Source organism: Cygnus olor, chromosome 5, assembly GCF_009769625.2.
Source record: "Cygnus olor isolate bCygOlo1 chromosome 5, bCygOlo1.pri.v2, whole genome shotgun sequence".
Taxonomy (NCBI): domain Eukaryota; kingdom Metazoa; phylum Chordata; class Aves; order Anseriformes; family Anatidae; genus Cygnus; species Cygnus olor.
Genome location: NC_049173.1, coordinates 25,175,302 through 25,179,086, shown reverse-complemented (window position 1 = coordinate 25,179,086; position 3,785 = coordinate 25,175,302). Strand labels below are relative to the sequence as shown.

The following is a 3,785-nucleotide window of genomic DNA, read 5'->3' as shown; positions in this document are numbered from 1 at the left end:
TGCACCCCAAAAGGCTTGGATGAGCTCCTGTGTCTTACTGCACTCAGAAAACCTTGAATCAATATTTAGCATTACCACTTTAATTGAAAATCAACACTAACAATAGGTAGTGAGCATCAGCACTATGAGCTGCACTGAAAGCAAGTCATGTGGTCAGGAGGAAAGCTGCTTTATGGGAAATTCCGAAGGGAAATCACAGAGGAAGTGTTTACCTCGATTAGAAATGGGCACAAAGGGTGAATCCTTCTTTCCTTGCTCTCAAGGGACTCCATGGAAAACAAGATTTCAGAAAAGCTTGGGATTCGCATGCTGTGGACCCATGTTAACCCTTCTCACAGCGTGAGAATTGTGCAGGCACCTTGTCTGATTGCAAGGGATCCCCACGCTGCAAGCAGAAACCAAGTTTTGTACCAACACACCCTAGGAACAAAATTGTAACTGGAAAACTTGTTGTTCTGCTACAATAAAAATGAATATTGCATGAAGTTACAATAAGAGCAGCAATTTAGGCTTTAAATAATCCTTTATTCTTTCCATCAGCTGAAATATAAAACTGAACCCCCATTAACCTCCCCCTTCCTTAGCAACTTAGTGACCTTAAAGATATAGAAATGCTCTTCGTTTATAAGAATATCAGTCTGAAAGAGTATGGGTCACAGTTTCCTCCGAAATTACGGCGGTTCACATCCCCAAACGTCCCAGCAATGAGCACGAAAAGGAGAGCCTCCGGTCGAGGAACGACGTCTAAATCTCAAGGCACGGAGTGGTCCAAAGCGTCCACTTCTCAGCTGCTCGCAGCAAGGCCCCCGGGGAAGTTTTTTGGGGAAAAGGGAAACCCGCAGCCGGCTGCGGCTGCCGGTGAGCGGTGATTTTGGAGGCCGGGCCCGCGGGTGGCGTGTGGCAGAGACCGACAGGGAGCGACAGGGAGCGGGGTAAGAGCGGGGCAGGGCTCGGTCCCTGCCGCCCGTACTCGCCGCCCGCTGCCTCTCGCGTCTCCGCGGCGCCCGCCTCCGCCTTGCTGCCGCCCGCCGCCGGCTCCTTGTCCCCGCCGGCCTCCGGCTTCTTGTTGAAGCACAGCTTGAAGACCCCCAGGACGGTCATGACCAAGATCACCAGCACCACCACCGCCACCGTCACCAGGATGAAGACGTAGTTGGAGGAGGAGGAGGAGGAGGTGGACGAGGTGGAGGAAGGCGGAGGGGCCGCCGGCTGCTCCCGGCCGGCGGGCGGCGTGGCGGGGGGCCCCGGGGAGCCGCCGGGGCCCGGAGCGGAGAGGCGGCTGCCGCCCGCGGCTGTGGGGGCCGCCCCCGGGGCCGCGCAGGGCGCCCCGTCCCGCCCGCCCGGGGCGCAGTCACAGGCGAGGCCGCCGCTGGCATCGCGGCACTCGGCGGCCGGGGCGCACTGCCCGGTGCCGGGCCGCAGGTAGCCGAAGGGGCAGGGGCAGACAGGCTCGTCCGTGCCCTTCCAGGCGAAGCCGCCCGGCTCGAGCTGGCAGGAGAGCCGCACCTCGCCACCGGGGCACGCCACGGAGAGCACGGTGCCCGGCGGGCTGAAGCCGGGGGCGGCGCTGCGCTCGGCGAAGGGCAGGCGGTAGTCGAGGCCTAGGGCGGTGGTGGGGCGGAGGTCGGGGCAGGCGCCCTCGTCCTCGTACCTGCAGGCGTAGCCCTGGCTCTGCCGCTGGCAGTTCTGCTCCTGCCATCCCCAGCCTGGGTCGGCGGTGGCGGCCGCCGCCAGGCGCAGCCCGGCGCAGCGGGCGGAGACGCAGCTCCGCACGGGCTCCTTCACCCAGCGGCCGAGCGCCGCCGGCACCTCCCGCGGGGCCGCCCCGTCGGTGGAGTCCTCCCAGGAGAAGCCGCGGAGCGGCTGCCCCACGTCGGTGCAGGCGGACGCGTTCCTCTTCAGCCCGACCCAGAAGAGCGCGGGCCCCGCCGCCACCTCCGGCAGCAGCGCCAGCAGCAGCCGCAGCTCCGGCTCGCCGCCCACCCAGGCCAGGCGGCCCCGTCGGCGGCCGCAGGCGCTCCGGGCCTCGCCGTACGAGGCGTTGGCGAGGTGGGCGCTGAAGCAGGCGCCGGCCGCCTGGCAGCGCACGGCGGCGGGCGGCTGGGGCCGCCCCAGGGCGCAGGCCGCGGCCAGGAGCAGGCAGCAGGGCCCGGCCCGCCTCATCGTCGCGGCGGGTTGAGGGGCGAGGGATGCCCCGGCGGCTCTGGCGGAGCTCCGCTCTGCCCGGCTCGGCCTGGCCCACCCCGCGCCCACGGCCCTCCCCCGCGGGCCGCCGGAGGAAGCGTGTCGAGAGCCGGGCTTGACCTCGGCATCCTCCGTTTGTTGGCGGGCAGCGAGGAAACGTTGGCCCGGCCCCGGCTGGCGGGGCTCCAGCGGCGGCGGGGTGAGGGTGGAAAAGTCCCGGTGCCCGCCCTGGCCCCGAGAGGGGCAGCGAGGCCCGGAGGCCCAGCGGCAGCAGCCCTGCCTTCAGAGCTGAGGGGCTGAGGGTTAGGTGAAGTAGTGCAGCCCCGCCGACCCCGACACACCAGGCGAACACTCGCCAGAACTGATTCCACACTCATGTTTCGAGAAAGTTGGCCTGAATGCATTTATAGGTGTCTGTGCCAACGCACAGTGGGTTGTTTTTAAGTGAGCTTTACTGAGCTGGTGCAACTGTTCTTCCACAGGCAGTTTGCGTGTCGCCTCCTATTCATACTCCATACTGGGATATCCCTCTGCTCTTAACCTCACACAAACGTTCAGGTGCAGCACACATCAGTTTCATTCCCAGGCATTTTATGTGGCATAAAAACAATACATACATGTGCATTTCATTTTCCAGGTTTCACTTCAGAAGAACCCATGTCAATGTTTTCAGTTTAGTGAGCGCGATGCAATAGAAACTGCTAGTGTCTCAAAAAGCAGATAACTCAGAGAAAGCAAATAAAATAGCATAAAAAAAAGTGTCATCTATTTGGAATTTTTTTAAGAAAGTGAGGTTCATCAGTAGCTGCTGTTTCTGGAGGAGTGGCTTCTACAGTCGGATCAAGGCTCCACATAGATTCAGTCCTGAACAAAGTCCCCACCCTGCTCAAGCATGCTGGTAGGCTCTGTGTCTCTACAGCCCATTCTTAGGAATTTAATTTCTTAGGTGGAATAAATGTGGAGGACAAGCCTGATTCAACTAGTTTTAGACTGACCTGCATGGATCTCATTGACTCTAGGCCCACGCTTACTTTCTCTGGCTTCCTCAAAGAAGGAGTTGAAAGACCAGCATACAGACATACAATGTGATGAAGTTCAGAAGCACTGTATATTTTTGTATATTCTAAATATTTGGCAAATTTTACAAGCTTTCCAGCAGGAAACTGTCTTGACAAACTGTTTTAGAGACGGTGTCCTCATGAAGCTGAGCAGCTTCTGCTGCAATGTCAGAACTGCAGTAAACCATACTGAAGAAAAATCAAAAGCTTAGATTCAGGCTGTTCCACTTGCCCCAGACCCTGTGTCCTGAATCAAAAATGAATGCAGGAAGCACACAGTGGTCTCTATTCACAAAATCTCTCTTTTTTTTATTTTTTAACAAGAAGATGAGGGGCAAAAGGGCAAAAAAAGTCATCTATATCAGTTCTATATAAAGTACATCCATGGTATCCAGTATGTAGATATGTGGTGGTTTTACTTGGGTGGGCGGCTGAGGTCCACCACAACCGCTCTCTCACTCCCCCCTCCTCAAAAAGGAACGGGGAGAAAATATGATGAAAAGGGCTCAAGGGTTGAGATAAGGACGAGGAGATCGCACAATA

At 58.4% G+C, this 3,785-nt stretch overlaps 1 protein-coding gene across 1 annotated transcript; it reads right to left on the bottom strand.

The window, feature by feature from the left end:
- Positions 1-504: 504 nt before the first annotated feature.
- On the bottom strand, positions 505-2,901 carry CLEC14A (C-type lectin domain containing 14A). Its single transcript, XM_040559625.1, has one exon. It carries the CDS (start codon positions 2,161-2,163, stop codon positions 745-747), a length of 1,419 nt encoding a protein of 472 aa, XP_040415559.1. The 5' UTR covers positions 2,164-2,901; the 3' UTR covers positions 505-744.
- Positions 2,902-3,785: the final 884 nt, after the last annotated feature.